Source organism: Bos grunniens, chromosome 4, assembly GCF_055505025.1.
Source record: "Bos grunniens cultivar Pamir isolate PY7600 chromosome 4, Bosgru_T2T1.0, whole genome shotgun sequence".
Lineage (NCBI taxonomy): Eukaryota > Metazoa > Chordata > Mammalia > Artiodactyla > Bovidae > Bos > Bos grunniens.
The window spans coordinates 75,133,949-75,151,012 of NC_141168.1; the positions used below are offsets into that span (position 1 = coordinate 75,133,949).

At 36.7% G+C, this 17,064-nt stretch overlaps 1 protein-coding gene across 2 annotated transcripts in view; it reads left to right on the forward strand.

Annotated features, from left to right (window-relative positions):
- RELN (reelin) overlaps positions 1-17,064 on the forward strand; it is a 557,372-nt gene that overhangs the window by 59,556 nt on the left and 480,752 nt on the right. For both annotated transcript variants that reach the window (XM_086397037.1, XM_086397038.1), the window contains exon 2: positions 12,892-13,002. In XM_086397037.1, the coding sequence (XP_086253163.1) occupies positions 12,892-13,002 (111 nt within the window). The remainder of the gene's footprint in view (positions 1-12,891; positions 13,003-17,064) is intronic.

A 17,064-nucleotide genomic window follows, 5' to 3' on the forward strand; every position in this document is an offset into this window, starting at 1 on the left:
GCTTATTCCAAATGAAAAATGTAGAATCCAAGTACCTTTAGAAAAGAGTTGAAGCTCAAGATACAAAAAGAGGTAGTGAGAGCATCTATCCCTGGACGTGAGCTCAGTTCTCCAGCCACAGTATCGGAAAATGTGCATATGTGGTTCTTGAGCCACTATATCTCTGTCTCATGGGTAATAGTAGTACCATGAGCACTTCTGATAGTAAAATTCCAGCAACCGCAGACCTTTAACCTCATGTTGCTCCATTAGTAAATTCTGGAAATTCTAATGACCTACTAGCAATCAGAAAAGAGAGGTTGCACCACAGCATCTAGAAAGGGTTTCCTACAAGATACAGTAACTTAACCTCCGCTGTCTTCTCCTCCCTTATTTTTGTTGGTATTGAATCCATAACATGTAACATTTTGAAAATGTTTGCCAAGTTCAGGAAATAGCTAGCTGTTTTTCTTTATTACTGATTCAGAGTCAGGACATACATTGGGGTCTCCATTTGCCTAAAAGTCTCCACAGGCTCTGACATTGCTCTTTAGTCCTTGCTCCAAATCTACTGCCTTGGCTGCTAATCCTCATTTTAGATTCATTTCCGTCCCCATCAGTAAGAGAAAAGTCACTGCACATATGAGATCTCCTAAGAACAGGTGTCCCATTACATCCTCATTTTGTTAAACATCATTTGCACTAGGAGGAAGTTGCAGTGTAATAAAAGACAAAGTGGATTTTTTTACTGTAGTGGAATTCTTAATATAGTTTCAATTCAATTATAATTTTTAGTTCTGTGGATAGCCTTCACTGCAAATTCTATTTCCCATGAGGTATCAATCTGAAGCTTTTCATATCGCTGTAATTGGTCTATTTCATAACCACCTATACAGAATTTATTGGGTTGGAAACTTGTTAGACCTGCTAATTCCAGGGCTTTATACCAATCCTATAGAATCAGAATCCCTGATGGAGTCAAGTGGGGGAAAAGGGAGACCTAGTAATCTGAATTTTAAGAAGTTTCTCAGGTGACTGGAAATTTTGGTTAATAAAGTAAAATAATCTTTGAGAGAATTTAATTTGGCTCATGATTCTACCGGATACTCATTATTTGACTAAAAAGTAATACTTTCATGAGTGAGTACTTGTAGAATGAGTCTATGTTGAATAGATATTATAACTGATATTTTAAAATTCTGTTTAGAATTCTTAGATAAGCATTTCTGTTTATAAATACTTGCAAATAAAATGAGTTTATAAAAATGTATCTTTATGCAAGCTTGCCTTTTATCCAACTCTTTTTTTAATAGAAATCTTCAACTTAAGAATTTATATCAATTTTCTCAAGAAAAACACCCCAACAAATCAAAAACAAATATGCACTAAGGCTAGATTAAGATTTTCTTAGAAATCCTACAGCAGAAAATAAGGAATACTACAGGTGCAAAACACATTTAGTCCTTTACAAACTCCTCTCATTTAAACAGTTTTTGCATAACTGTTCACTTAATTTTTCCCTATATTCCTAAACCTAACATGTTTCTTGATAATTATTCACACCTGGAGTTTTTCTTTATCTTCATCTTTGGAAAAACTGTCTTATGGCTGTATTGAAAATGCAAATTTATAATAAAGTACAAGAGATTTTAGTATTTTAAAAAGGAGTTTAAGACTCATGATACTAAATGCCATGTTGTAAAATATAAGGGGTGACATTTTTTATTTTTTACACATCAGAGAAATAGTATATATAATTATAACTTGATGTTATATAAATTAGTTATACATTTATTCTTTCTTTTATAACTTATCAAAGAACTATCAGATAGCATCTGTCAATGTAAATGTCATTTAAATTATTTTCTTATTTAGTTATTCTTATCTAAAATTCTTAGAAAAGTATTTAGTTGTAGCTTATTTAGAAGAGCCACTAGCTATGCCTATACATGAACATTTCTCTGTCACATCATTTACTCAACATTATTTTGTGAATTTCAATGCTAGCGATTTTAGAGTTTATGATTTAGATTTTAAAATATGGAATAAGGATGATTTTGCAAGTGGACAAGAACAGTTACTCAAATACCGTTTTTATAAACATCCAGATGGTTCACATTATATTACCAGTATCAGGTAGTAGCACTTTGTAAATATTTGTTTAGTGAATGAATGAGCTGGGCAGAACATATGCACACACACACACACACACACACTAGGTCTGATTAGTCTGACTATAAAGTAAATGAGAATATTCTATTTGTTCTGTTTAAGTTAATTGTAGAGTTTCATAGTTTATTTTTTCCATATGTATGCCATGTGTGTAATGACCTCAGTATGTATTTAAATAGATGCTTTGATGTTAGCACAGTTGCTTGTAATTAGTTAAGTGAATTGAAATGAACATACCAAAGTGCCAAATGAGAATACAGTAAAAAATGCCCTTTTTGTAAAAAAGAAAATATTTCTACAGCTACATTTAGTTTAACTATGTCTATTAGCAGTTCTGTTAATTGTTGATTATTAATGTTGATTTAGTCAATCTACAAGTATAAGAGATATATGATACATCTCTGTACAGAACATATATATTACACACAATTACCATGTTGAAAATTTGTAATAATATATTATCAATATGTTAAGTTGCAAACAAAAGCATACCTTTATGTTCTGTACAACTTGGGACACTATTCAGAGTCACCCTATGATTTGTTACATGAGCTTAGATTTTCTTTAGTTAACGCTAGTCAAAACCACATTTTGGAGGAATTGTGGGGGCACTTCATGTTAAAAAATATCCAAGATACAGTAACAAAAACAAAATAACTGCAGGCCCTTTTAATTGTGTAGATTCTTTAAACATCTGATTATTCTGGAAAAAAATTACATGTGTACTTATTCCCTAGGCATCTGTGCATTTTACTATAACATATTTTCTTGTATATGTGCTTATAAGATTACTAGGCTTATTTTTCCCCCTAGAAAACCTTAATTAACATCCATATGTTAAAGGAAACATTCTTAGAATTTCTTTGAAAAGGTTAGAGTTAATAAGTCCCCCAAAATGCTTTCTTTTAAAGCTAATTTTTGCTTAAATTTTAAAAAGTTATAATGAGTTATAGACAAGGTAGTCTTTCATTTAAAAAAATAAAGAACAAAAGGGTAAAAATTGCTGAAAATCTGAACACCACATTCTTATTCATATCACTTTAATAATTTATCAAGTGCAGGGCCAACAATATGAAATTTTCATGTATGAGTATCATCTGACCTCATATAAAAGTAATACATGAAAAATAAGGGCAGAGATAAATCATAAATACCAGTAATTCTTGACAAGAGTTCTCTCAATTATAATAAAGTGCTATTTATAAAGAAAATAAGTATTTTTAGTTTTAGAAACTAAACAATTTTATCATTATTTGTAGGAATTTTTGAAACTTCAAAATCACGTTACGAAAGCCAAAAGTGGATGACAGGAAAAAATCATTACTGCTTTAACTTCACTTGGGACTAAAAAGTAGGGTAAATTATTGTAAAACCCTATTTTTCTCCTTTATATTCAAGATGACTAGTAAAGAATTTGTGTTTAGCATAAATTGAACAATCCTAAGGCAGTTTCAAAAATATTGTTCAGGACCTCACCTCAGGTGCTTATTCTGAATCTAGGTCTCCAAGTCTCAGGAAGGGATTTCACCTAAATAAGATATGTGAGATTTTATCCCAGTTGTTAGTGTTTTCAGAAATTCTGGTGAAAGAGAGAGAGAAAAGGAAAGAAAGAGACAACCCTGGGGCATAAAGGAAAGGGAATGTTGAGGGATAGAGAAACAAAAGATTTACATTAACACTGATGTTTAAACTTACTTCCAAAGGGCTTAATTTTAAAAATAATAAGTTCACAAACACATTTGACTGCATCTATTTTATCTCCTAGGAAGAATTTAAAGGAGGGAAAAATCTCAGTGGCTCTCCTTTTATTATTGGTGGTGCCGGAAAGATAAGACTTAGAGACTCCTTGTGGCTCATCTGATTCTGTGAATCTGTAATATAAATATATCATAATAGACTTCCACAGAGATGCTAGATTCCTCTTCCAGCCAGCAAAGAACATTTTTACAAACCATCAAAAATGTTTTAGTACATCATTAAATTTTGCATGTAATAGGTTCCCTGCACCTGTCATAATCCCCAGATCATACTCAGTTTTTGCCCTCCTTTCAGATGGAAACAAAGGTGGGAGGGCATTTGCCAGGGTATGCTCCCTCTGTTTTAGGAGGTGGGCTGATCCAGGGCTTTCTGACCTTATTATTGTGATCTTCAACTTAGTTCTCCATTACCCTGCATTTAGTCCTCCCTGGAGGCCTTTTTTTCTGCCCTCTTTGTCCCCAAGGAACAAAAGTACATATCCAAAAGTACAAAGCCATATAAAATGAAAAAGAAGAGTAATAATAATGATCTTTTCTTTAAAAAGGGCTGTGATAATTGGTGCAGCAGACATCAGGTTAAATGCTGGGCAGATGCCCGAATGAGTACCACTGTGCCATTGCCTTCTGCAAGAAGGTCAAGCCCCTGCCACCCTGTCAGGTCTTCCAGGAGATGAATGAAGTACATTTGGGATGAGGAGCATGGCTTCCATTTCTTACAGCCATCTTTTCCATGCCATGTAAAGTGTGTTTCTTAGCCCACCCTCACCTCTTTGTTTCAGCATTCTCATGGATGAAAGCGTGTATTTATAGTACTTATTTCATAGGGATATTGAAATGATTAAATATTCTTATAAGACTTACCACAGCACCTGGCATATAGTGGTCAAATATTGTTTAGCTGTGATGAGCATGATGATGAAGAGGAGGAGGAGGGATGGAGGGGACAATTACATTTGAGGGTAAAATGCTGTTAGAGATGTTCTAGGTCCGCCATTTAATAGAGATTTACAGAAGCAGGAAAGAGTGAGTGAGGTTCATTTAGCAGTGCCTCTCTAGAGAGTGACACTGGTGGACAGCCGTAACCTTCCTCTTGTGCCTGTTTTGAGTAGCTGTTAGAGTAAATAGGTAAGGCATGAGTGATCTCTCTACCTCTCACAAGGTTAACTGGAGTCTATTTATTCCTGGTCTCATTATAAGATTTCTGTGTCCAGTTCATTGCTATGGATTCATTCCTTCTATCTCAGTGAATCTTGACCTCCAGTCATTTCTTTTACATGTCAGTGGGATTTTTTTTCAGCTATTGTTGGTTTGGGGATGTTATTATTGAAATGGCTGGCTTAATATTTGAAAACCACATAAAACCATGTCATAATGGAATTAATATAGGTAATGAAAAGTAGTTTGAGGATCATGTTATTATAGAATTTGAGTGTAGATTATAATGTATTTTTAGATAGTCTCTATTTGGTACTCAGGGCTAGTGGCACTTTAAGGAAGAATCAGGAGTTGAACACATCATGTTGATGAAATTTTGTGGCAAATAAACTGAGTTGGTTTCATTTTCAGAGTAATATGTTTGTTCCTCAGGCTATTTAATCTGTTCTGTATTCAAAGGCAAATGAGTTTCTGTTCATAAGGCAAAATGAAGCAGCATTTTTTTTAATATTGACAGTATTAGTTCTGGTGCTTTTCATTTTCAAAATATATAAAAATAAGAAATGGAAGCTTTTTGCAATAGGTGCATCGTCACTAATACTTAATTTCAAGATTTTTGCAATTTTCTGTCCTCTGATGTTTGTCATCTTGGAAGAAAAGGAAACATCATTTCAAATATTACAAAATATGTTTCTTTTCTGCACATATTAAAGGTCTTTTGTATAAAGTAGTAATGGAATATGCTTGAAGTGATCAAAATTTAATGGCCCATAGAGCATTTGTAAGCCAGAAGCTTTAGGATGAAATGCAAACAGCATTAAATGTCTAAATTTATTTTCTTCCAGACTTTCATCTTGCAGTGATTTTCTGCAAGAATGATATTAGGGTCTTATTGGAAACAGTTAATAGACGCTATAATAGATAATAACTGACTCTGTAATTAGTCATTTTAAGACAGAGGTTCTCTTTGAGCCACTGATAAGAATTGAATTGTGTCACTACATCATGTTTTCATTCAGCTGTCACAACCTGGCAATCCATATTCATAGACTCCCAGTGCTAAGCTCATTGCCAATTTAACACAGATGTGAGAGAGATATGTACAACCTCCTCAGCCTTTTGATCCTTTCTTATTTTTCATTTGAGGAAATGGCAGAGTAGCTTCAGAGTGAGGATAAGAGTGTCTTAGTGACAAAATTATGAGAAGATTAATTTGGTATGTACATAAAATATGTATATATACAGACATATGCACACATAAAGTATATATATATATGTATACATATGCAAAATAACCGCTTTTATGGTTAAATGTAAAATTCAACCAGAAATTTCTTAGATATTTCTGATTTTTTGAGTACTACAATAAAAATACTGCATTAATTTTTATTTTTGTTTCCTTTCAGGAGAAACTTCTACTTTCATATTCCTGAATGAATAGCACTGGTCCTTTTTTTTTCTGTAGAAGAGATAGAGATTTCACAATTTTAGTTACATTGGCTATACTATATTCTCAGTTACATTTTATTTTTATGTTACTTTATGTTGTAACAAGGGCTTCCCAGGTGACTCAGTGCATAAAGACTCTACCTGCAATGCAAGAGATGCAGGTTCAATCCCTGGGTCAGGAAGATCTCCTGGAGTAAGGCATAGCAACATACTGCAGTGATTTTGCTTGGAGAATTCCATAGACAGAGGAGCCTGATGGGCAATAGTCCATAGGGTCAGAAAGAATCAGACAGGACTGAAGCAATTGAGTGCACACCCACGATGATGTAACAAATGTTTCTGTATGGTTGATTTTTTTTAAAACTATTTAATTTTTATAAGTATATATAATTTTTAAAGGTTACTTTCCATTTATAGGTATTACAAAATATAGGCCATATTTCCTGTATTGTTCAATACATTCTTGAGCCTGTCTTACACACAGTAGTTTTTACCTTCCATGCCCTCCATCCCTGTAATGCCACTCCCCCACTGGTAACCACCAGTTTATTCTCTGTATCTATAAGTTTGGTTTTTTTTTATGTTATATTCACTAGTTTGTTAAAGATTACACATATAAGTGATATCATACAGTATTTATCTTTCTCTGACTTACTTTGTTTAGTATAATGCCCCCTAGGTCCATCCATATTGCTGCAGATGGCAACATTTTGTTCTTTTTTATGGTTGAGTAGTATTCCATTGTATACAGCAGTTTCTTTATGCATTCATGTCAGTGAGCACTTAGATTGTCTCCGTGTCTTGGCAATTGTAAATAATGCTCCTATGAACATTGAGGTGCATGTATCTTTTCATATAGGTGTTTGTTTTTCTTTCAAATATTGCATGGTTGAATTTTTTTTTTTTTGCTAATCCAATAACAGAAAAATTTATTCAAAAGCACGGGACAGAGACTTAAAAAATAAAAATCTAGACAGAATGTCCAAATAATTTTGATAGCATTTATTATTATCTCCTTTTTTTAAGGAATAGGGTCAATTACCTAACTTTCCATAGTTAGATTGCATTATGATGCCATAGGATTAAAAAAATGTATGGTTGAATTTAACAAACATCTGTTGAATTTAACAAACATCTTCCTCTGGGCCAGGCTCTGTGGAAGTTAGAATGTTTCAGGTATTCCATGTTAATAGGCCCCTCTCACTGGGGTCAGTGAGAGGAGAGAGGAGCTTTCCCTAGGAGGTCAGAAGAGCCTTCATGAGAGAGATATCATTTGAACCTGTCCCTGAAGAATGGATAGAATTTCAGCAAAAGGAAACCAGGAAAGTAACTCTTGGTGAAGTTACCCTTTAAAGAAAGGCAAGGAAACGGGTTAGTTAAGAACATGTCCTAGTTGAAGTGGATCAAAGGATATTTGCAGCTAAAATGGGGAAAATTTACTGTAGAGACTGGATATGGCCACAACATGAAGGACTTTGAAATCACACTAAATATAAGATTTTAATCTGTGGATGATAGGGAGCTAGAGATATTTATTAAACAAGGGAATTATGTGATCTTATAAGACACATATGGTTTCTGATTATAGGTAATAATCTACTTGCTTTATTTCTTCCCTAAAATGTACTGGTAACTTCAAAATTCTACTTGCAGTCCATATTATTTATATTGCTTTTTTTCCACTATAGTTAAAGTGGCTAGTTATCCATACAACAGTTTTTAATGAAAATATTAAAAGATAAAAAAAGTTGACTCCAAGGAAAAAAGTCTTCTGGAAAAGAATTTTATAAATTTACCATAAGCATTTGTAAAACCATGAAAATAAGTAGATCATAGTATTAGTGTTAGTTGCTCAGTCGTGTCCAGCCCTTTGTGACCTCATGGACTGCAGCCCACCAGGCTCCTCTGTCCATGAGATTTTCCAGGCAAGGATACTGGAGTGGGTTTCCATTTCCTTCTCCAAAGTAGATCATAAGGCAGACTGAATTGTTTAAATGTGTTTACCTATGTAAGCCATTAAGTTATTATCAGATGATTTTTATATAAACCATTGACCCTTCAGTATCTGGAGAAAGAGAGTCCAAGGCAGAGAGGAAAGTGCTAGTACAAAGGCTTGATATATGTGATTACAGCAAGGAGGCTAGCATACCTGGAGTGGGGTGAGCCAGGAGGAGAGCAGAAGGTGACGAGAACAGAGAGGGAACAGTGACAGATCACATAGGACCTTGTAGGCCACTATAAAGACATTGACTGAGAGCATTGGAGAGTTCTAAGCAGTGGAGTGATATGACTGGATGTCTTAAAAGAATTCCTCTGACTCTTATACTGGGAAGATACTACAGAGAAGGATAGAACCAGGAAGACCAGATTAATATCTAATGCAACAATGGGAGAGATGATGATAGCTCGGAACAGTGTGGTAAGTGGTCAGATTCTGGATATGATCTGAAGGCAGAACCAACATGATTTACTGATGGACTGCATTCAGAGTATGGGAGAAGGTGGTTCCAAAATTAGAGAGTTTTGGCCTAAGCAGCAGGAACAATGGTACTGCCATCAGCAGAGCTGAGAAAGGCTGCAGGAGAAGCAGTTTTGAGGGGTGGGGTGGGTTTTCGGTTTTGGTCATGTTGAAGTTAAGATGTCTCACAGACCTCTGAGTGGGAGTATTGAGTAGAAGTGTTAAGCAGTATGTGTGTGTGTGTGTGTGTGCGTGTGTGTATAAATGAGAATGTATAAAGAGGTTTGGACTGGAGATAGAAATTTGAGAGTAGTCGGCTTATGGATAGTATGTAAAGTATGGATACTTTATCCATACTATAGTATGGATAGTATGTAAAGCCAAGAGTCTCTAAGAGTAGTGTTTTTCTTATGATTTTTTTTCTAAGTCATTTAATGTTTAGAAATGATGTCTTGCATATTTAGCAAGGAAGGGGGCAGCAGAGGATGAGATGGTTAGGAACCATCACTGACTCAATGGACATAAATTTGAGCAAATTCCAGGAGATAGTGGAGGAGAGGGGAGCCTGGCATGCTGCAATCTGTGAGGTCACATTTAAGCCCACCTATGCATGACATTACCAAATAATAGATATTTACATCACTACTAGAAATAGAATCAAGTAGAGATAAGAGCTTAGTCAGTCTGAGCATAGCAAATTAATGATACTGAAGTACACTTCTCTTAGTCATGGACTGTTTTTACTAGACCTGGCTGCTTCAGCACCCAAGAATCTAAGTAAAGAAAAGGACTGATCTGACGTAGGCTTCTTGTGTGGTGTGTGGAAGAATTAAGATCAGAATTTGCTTCATCCTCAGGTCTAAAGAGGCACTGGGTAGTGGTTAAGAGGGGAGGTCTGGCAAGGATTAACGACTGGGATGGATATCTAAGGGGCAGAATAGACTGTGGCCATGCTCAGTAACCACATGAGTAACCACCTAGACAGCTTCCTCGATGCACGTCTCTAAGGGACTGAAACTTCCCTAGATATATACAAGCCATCAATAAACTGAATTTATCAATTGTCACAGCAGGCATTGCAGGGCTTATGTTTTTCTGGGAGGAACATAGCTGTTTGAGGCCAGAAATGAATAACTGAGAGCAGTAGAAGAAAGATTGAGAGCTGCCATGCATGGTTCTTTTCTGTCTTAGCCACTTCTCTGAGAGTGTTTAGCTTCTGTTCTAAGTTAACATGAACAGATGCTTGAAGAATATCTTTTGGAAAGGAAGATAAATTAATAACAAGCTGGGGATGTTATTTATCTTGGGCCCACTTACAGTCACAGTTCAGACTTGAGTGAACTGTGGTCGCAAATGAAGTAGTGGGTGGGAAGGGTACATGGAGAACCCTAGCAGTCAGCAGGACTCAGATGCAGGCGGTCCAGTGATTGGGCACACCCAGGCATCTAGCGAGGGAGATGCCAGGACGTCTGTACAGAAGCCCAGCTCTCAGGAAGGGAAGAGCAAAGCAGGGCTTTCAGGTCTACAAAAGGGCAGGGAAAAGTAACTCACTTTTATTGATTCGTTACTATATGCATGATATGTGTTAAGGGTCTGGATACATTGATAGGTAATAAACATTTGCCTTTATTTTTTACAGTAAACCTGATAGTATTATCATTCCTTTTTGTATATGGATATCTATGACTTTGCGCAAACTCAGGGAGATAGTGAAGGACAGGGAAGCCTGGTGTGCTGCAGTCCCCGGAGTTTCAAAGAGTCAGACATGACTTAGTGACTGAACAGCAACAGTCAGTGACTCACCCCAGGATCACACATGGAACAAAGGTAGAGACCGGGTAAGACTCAAATTTAGTTTTGCCTCAATCCCCAAACCATAAGCCCTTACATTTTTCATAATCTTGGGAATAGGAACCAGAATAGAAGCATAAGGAAATGGAGAGAAATCCACAGTGGCTGTGCTTGTGCATTAACACCAGATAGGTGCCATCTTGCTGGACTGGAGTAGAGTGGATTGAGAGGCAGTAAGTAAAAGCAGGGTCCTGTGAATCCACATTGAGGCTCTGCAGGCTGTGAAGGATGACCTGAGACAACAGCATTTGAGTCCTGTGGTTAGTATAGGCAACTTAACAGGAAGTGACTTAATTTTAAAACTCCTAGATGGGAGGGGGACGTTTAAGAACCTTTTTATCTCACGGAACTGAAGGATGAAGGGATCAGTAGAACCAGTTGTGGGAATCTGGGGTAATAAGCAAAACAGATGGCTGACAACTAAGCTGTGATTCTATAAATGAGGAAATTTAGACTCTGAGAGGCAAAGTGGTTTTGCTGAAGAACAGGTAGCAGCATATGAGGGCCCAGGACCCAGATCTCATCTGTTATCTGGCCTAGGTTTTAACCAACATGCCATGGGATACCTCCTGACTGCCTTTGGCCTTCTTCCTTTCTAGTCAACAGTGATATTGACTCCTATAGCTTTCATCTTGCTTTTGAAATACTCCTAATGCATGTGAATAATGTGGGAAAGAGGTTACTGAACAAAAGTTTGGCCATGGCCAGTTTGCGACTGTGGGATCCAGTTGGGCAGGGGGGTGGGGGCAGAGAGGCAGAGAAAAAAATGGGAGAGAAGCCAGATAAACAGCATCAAAAAGTTTAGATGTTATCAGATGGTCTTGGGCAAGGTTCCTCATTGCTCCATGCCACAGATTCCTCACTTGTATCCTGGGAATAGTAACAGTACCCCCTCTACAAAGATGTTTTGATAATGAAATGAGATAATGCATATAAACTACTATCTCAGTGCCCCGCTGAATGGTTTTCATGTGGTTTAGATGCCAGCACTCAAATCTGACTAAAGAATGTGGCGACGATTTACTTCAACATCCAGTGTCATTTTGGGGGTAGTGTGTTGTCAGGCTCTTCTGTTGATACATGTGTTTTATGTATGTTTTATGATATGGACGTTTCAAACCATTCTGCTCTACTCACTGGATTTCCTGGAGTTTAATTTAAACATTCTCATCACAGTTATTGTGACTGGTCATTCTCCTTACTGCCAGCAAGCGATTTCAGTCTTATACTGTGTACTGCCACAATAATAATACCTTCTCTTGGCTGCTTCCTACAAATGACTTCATCTTGGTATAATAAAGGCAATGCAGGAGAAAAAATTATTTTCAAGGAGGAGGTTATGACCAACTTTTAGGGTTGTGAGCAAGATACAATTTTAAGAAGCCAAACCTAAGTAGTGTACAGATGCAGTTAATTTAACCCTTTTTTCCTCAGGAACATCCTGATTTTCTGGTTATGAAACCATTTGGACTCCTCTTGTAGACTTTGTTCTAAAACTTAAAGCATGTAGTGGTCTTCTTTTCTTGTTTTCAAAAGGAAAAGGGCTGACTGTCTTCATGCAAATTAGCCTGCTTTTGTTAAAGACTTCATCTATGAAACACAGACTAACAATAAGAAGTGCAGCACAACTTACTGTTCTGCTTTCAGCTGATGTCAGATTGTTTCCCACAGTATGGAATAGTTAAGAAAATAAGAGTGTTTCATCACAATGCCAAAACTCCAGCAATGCCTTTGACTGCCTTCAGGGGTGGTGGTGAAGGTGGGAAAGCAACTATTCAGTACCACGTTATTTTCTGTTGAGTTTGCACATAGCTAGGGAAAGTGTAAATGAAAGCAGAAAGGTGGGGCTGATGTGCTAAATTTAGGACCAGCGATTACAGACGTTGGAGTTCTGAGTTTCTTTTTGTTCCTATGTAATTGCTGATATTAAGGAAATACTAAGTAGGGATAGTATAAAAATAATTTGTTAATAATGAGGAAAGACTGTTTTGACAGTGTCCAACACTTCGGAAATGTATCTCATTATTCTGACTGTATTAATTGAGGTTTCTTTTTTCCCCTGTGTTTCAGTGACAATTTCGACAAGCACCTTCTTTGACGGCTTGCTGGTGACTGGACTATACACGTCTACCAGTGTTAAGGCTTCACAGAGCATTGGAGGGTCTAATGCATTTGGGTTTGGTAAGCTATATTTTACACAGTTATAGGTCTTATTTTTGAAATATCTAAAAGTATTTGACATTTATTATTTCAGAGAAAAAATCTGAAGTGATTTTTGTATGTTTGCTTGAAGTTAAGTGAGTTGAAGTAAGTCATAAATATGCAACCAACCATGAGTTTGGTGTGATGGCCAATCTATTCCTCTCTCTGTGTACTGCTCCTATTACACTTGCTCCTGTGGGATTTGAGTGGATTCCTGTGTTCTGTCATTTAGGTTGATGGAATTGGAATTCATTCTGATGCCATGCATTTATTCAGTAACCTGTTTTTATAAACAGTTCTTAAAATCTTGGAGAAGGTGAAAACTGTCATATTGTTTGGCAAGTAAGCATCACACACAGTGAAAGATAGCAATAATTGTTGAAATCATTGCATTCTCTGTGTATTCATAAAATAATGTGATGTAATATTTAAAATACTTATATGGAGTCTTTGTCCTTAACCCAGAGACCTGGAAGTTTTAAAATACTTATATGGAATCTTTGTCCTTAACCCAGAGACCTGGAAGTTTACTTAAGTGGGGGCAGAAGGCTATGTGATGGTCACTGATCACAGAGGGTTCTAGATTTGAAAATCTGTAGTTTACCCATAACTTGATAAACATGCCAATCTGGAATTCAGTAGACCCTTTACAGCATCAAAAATGCAAATTTACTGTATCAATTTATGTAAGACATGAAATCTCTGATCCTACTCTGAGATTAGAAAACTATGAGATTTCCTCCATTAATGTGAGAAAGAATTTCTTTATTGAAGGCAGCCATGTGTTCAATGTTTTATTTTTCCTAGGGTATTTATTAAATAAATAAGTTTTACCTACTTTTGATATATGAAGGAGCATCCCCTCTATGTTGAGTCTCAGCAGAGCTCTGCCCAGATGCATTACTGCTTGATGTCAGAGCAATAATGTTGAGGTTGCAGTGGTACCCTGCTGACCTAAGATGAGGTTCACAGCCTCAGGGTAAAGAAACCAAGAAGTCATTTAATCATCTTGTTAAAATTATCTGACATTGAGAATTTGCCCTGTTTTTAAAAGATCCCAGATAAGCTTTTATAATCTGTTGGTTGCTACTTTTAAGGTCTTCAGAAAAAATAAAATTCTCTTTAAGTCTAAAAATTCCACTTTTTTATTCCCACCTTTACTGTGCTCTGTAGAAGTGAGAGGTCAGTTATAATTACATATATATATATATATATATATATATATATATATATATAAACAATATGTGTACCTAAATATATGCTATACTATGTGTTATGTTATGTAGGATTTTCAAGTAGGGTCACCAGATTTAACAAATAAAAATGTACAGGATACTGGCTAAATTTAAATTTTAGATAAAAACAGTTCTAGGATAAGTATGCAGTATTTGGGATAAGATGTCCTGGGTTCTGCCTTACCCCAGTAAAATCAGAACCCCTGAGAACAGGGCTTGGCGTTGGCTCCCAGGTGATTTTACTGTTTATCCAGGGTTGAGAACCACTGTACTGGATCAGTCCAGGGTCCACACCTTGAGCATCCCTGGGAACTTGTAACTAGAGAGTTCCTGGCCTTACTCCAGACTCAGTGAATTAGATACTGTGGGCGGTGAGACAGTTTTCAGTTTTTTAATAAGCACTTGAGGTGATTTTGATACCTACTAAATTTTGAGAACCACTCGTCTACATTGATTAAGTGGGAGAGACATTATTTAAATGACCATATAAATATGTAATAGTAAATCTTGCTAGGGGCTAGCTAGGAAATGTACTGAGTGCTGGGAAAGGGTGTGACAGAGAAATGAAATCTAAACTGGAGTAAAATGGCATATAGTTAGGAAAAGCTTTCCTGGGGAAGTTGTACTGAGCTGAGATGTGAAGAATGAGAGGGAATTAGCTCCCTGTGGAAGGTGGGGCACAGCACACCTGAAGGAGAGAACAATAGATGCGAAGGCCTCAGTGTGGGAAGAGGCTGCCTGTGTTCTAGGAATGAAAAGAAAACCTTGGAGTGACTGACCTGGAACCAAGAGGGAAGGAGATAAGGCTGGATAGGAGACCAGAGCCAGAGCATCCAGGAGCAGAGGGTCCTTTGAGGGTCTCAGCTGAGGAGTGACTTGAACAGACTTTCATTTTAAAGGGATCACTCTGTTGTCAGCATGGAGAACAAACTGTCAGGTCCAGGAGTGCATGCAAAGAGACTGTTCAATGGTTAAAGGTCTGATGTGACAGGGCAGGGAAAGAGTCCAGGTGCACACTGACATCAGCCAAGCCTGGACCAGAAGGAGCATATGTGGGGGGTGTGGGTGGGGTAAGAGTGTGCACCATGCAGTCGGGGAGACCTGCTCACAGATCCAGACCCCAGCCTTCATTAGTCATGTGGCTCAGCCACGTTGCTTACTAAGCTTAATTTCCTCATCTATGAAATGCTGATGACAATGGCACCTGCTTCATAAGGTGTTGAGCAGTTGCAAGGATGAAAGGAGGTGATAAAGCCCTCACCACATAGAAAATATTTAGTAAAACTTGTTGTTCAGTCACTCAGTTGTATCCAACTTTTTGCGACCCATGGACTGCAGCATGCCAGGCTTCCCTGTCAGTTATAAATCTTGATACTTGAAGCAGCTGCTGTTCACAGTCCAGGATTTCTATGTACTTCCTTTGGCTAGACCAGGCTGGGGTGGGGAAGAAGCATACACACAGAGAAACAGTTCTCAGGTGGAATTAATCTGAGGATTATAGCTCCAGATGATTTGAGAGAACTTGGCTGAATGAAGTAACCATCATTTGCCAAGATGGAGGCTTGAAATGAGAAGAGTCATTAAGTATCATTTATAAGTATATTGTAAACATATACTGAAAGAATATATATGATGCATGTATCATATGCCTCAGATTTTAGCTATAAGCCAAACGAAAAACTAAGAATTGAAAATTGTTAGAAATTATTTAAAGACACCTTGGCCTTAATATATTTTCCATGGTGACTTTGAAAGGTTGTAAAAATGCAGTTTCACTTGAATTAGAATGTATTTTGGTTTGGCTAAGTGACACGTAGTCTTCCCATGACCTCCAGCCCTAAGATATAGAGGCTGAAGAAACTTCTGAACTTGAAGTCTATTGATGGCAGTTTGACCTCCATAATCAAATGCTCAGGTCTCCCACCGGTCACTTGGCGTTTTTATAGGACATGATTTTTATGTGGATGGACAGGTAATTGAGATCTTTTTTTAAGTTCCAGTAATATCCAAATAATTTTTTGTGTGTTTATGTGATAGTGGTAAGTTATCTTAAAAACAAAATTTAATAAAATAACTTGAAAATCATTAAACAGTTAATCTTTATAAATAATATAATAGAAAACAAGATTAAATGTCTTTTTAGATAAACGATCATTTTGGAAACAAAAGCACATTAAATTTTTGGTACTTAAGTGTCATATAGTCTTTATAATTTAAATAGAATGGAGAAGATTTGAGTAGGGTACAGATAAGAAAATAAAATAACAGTCTTATAGAAGGTAAAATGTAACAGAATTGCTGCTTTTTGATAGTTTTGTAGCTATAGGAATCAGACTGAAATAATGTGGCAGTCTTTGAGGTAGAACAAAAGTATTGAATACATAATCTATCATTAAGCTCTGATTTAAGGTGGCTCAGTCAGTAAAGAAACCACCTGCAGTGCAAGAGACCCAGGTTTGATCCCTAGGTTGGGAAGATCTCCTGGAGAAGGGAATGGCAACCCACTCCAGTATTCTTGCCTGGAGAATTCCATGGACAGTGACTAACACTTTTAACTGATGAAATTTTAAGCAAATATGACTTATTTGCATTTTTCCAATATATTGTGGAATTAGTGTGTGATAAGCTTAGCTGGTAAAGAACTGCCTGCCAATACACAACTGAGTGACTGAGCACATATGCGTATAAGTGGAAAAAAATTCCAGAAGTACTTTTCTAGGCCCAGCTGTATGTTTTACTTTGCCTTGCTTATCACAACTAGTTAAACGTGTGTGTATGCATGTGTGTGCTCAGTCATGTCCAGCTC